This window comes from Penaeus monodon, chromosome 20 (assembly GCF_015228065.2).
Source record: "Penaeus monodon isolate SGIC_2016 chromosome 20, NSTDA_Pmon_1, whole genome shotgun sequence".
Lineage (NCBI taxonomy): Eukaryota > Metazoa > Arthropoda > Malacostraca > Decapoda > Penaeidae > Penaeus > Penaeus monodon.
This window is the reverse complement of record NC_051405.1, coordinates 11,554,921-11,555,301: the sequence shown is the minus strand read 5'-3', so window position 1 is coordinate 11,555,301 and position 381 is coordinate 11,554,921. Positions and strand designations below refer to the sequence as shown.

At 53.8% G+C, this 381-nt stretch overlaps 1 protein-coding gene across 1 annotated transcript in view; it reads left to right on the top strand.

The window, feature by feature from the left end:
- The window catches only part of LOC119585618 (multiple epidermal growth factor-like domains protein 6), a gene marked incomplete in the record, with an annotated part of 108,922 nt that overhangs the window by 103,925 nt on the left and 4,616 nt on the right, over positions 1-381 (top strand). The window contains 1 exon segment of the mRNA XM_037934286.1: positions 100-357. Within this exon segment, the coding sequence (XP_037790214.1) occupies positions 100-357 (258 nt within the window).

Genomic DNA, 381 nt, shown 5'->3' with positions numbered 1-381 from the left:
CGAAAAGGAAAGAAATGAAAGAGTATGCATACATACATCCTCTTCATTTTGACGATCATTATGCGCTGTTGATCTACATCAGTTATTGCTTTCCCACAGCATGCCCCGTCGACCGATGGGGCAGCGACTGTCAGCACGTATGCCTTTGTCATAACGGAGGGACATGCGACCGCGTATCCGGCGCCTGCGTTTGCCCCGCGGGCTACACCGGCGCCACCTGTCAGGACAGATGCCCTAAAGGAAGCTACGGCACGAATTGCCAGCACACCTGTCTGTGCCAGCATGGTGCCACGTGTCAGCATGATACTGGTGCCTGCGTGTGTCCCCCTGGGTTTAGCGGCACTTACTGCGAAACTGGTCAGTTAACTGGTCGATAAACTA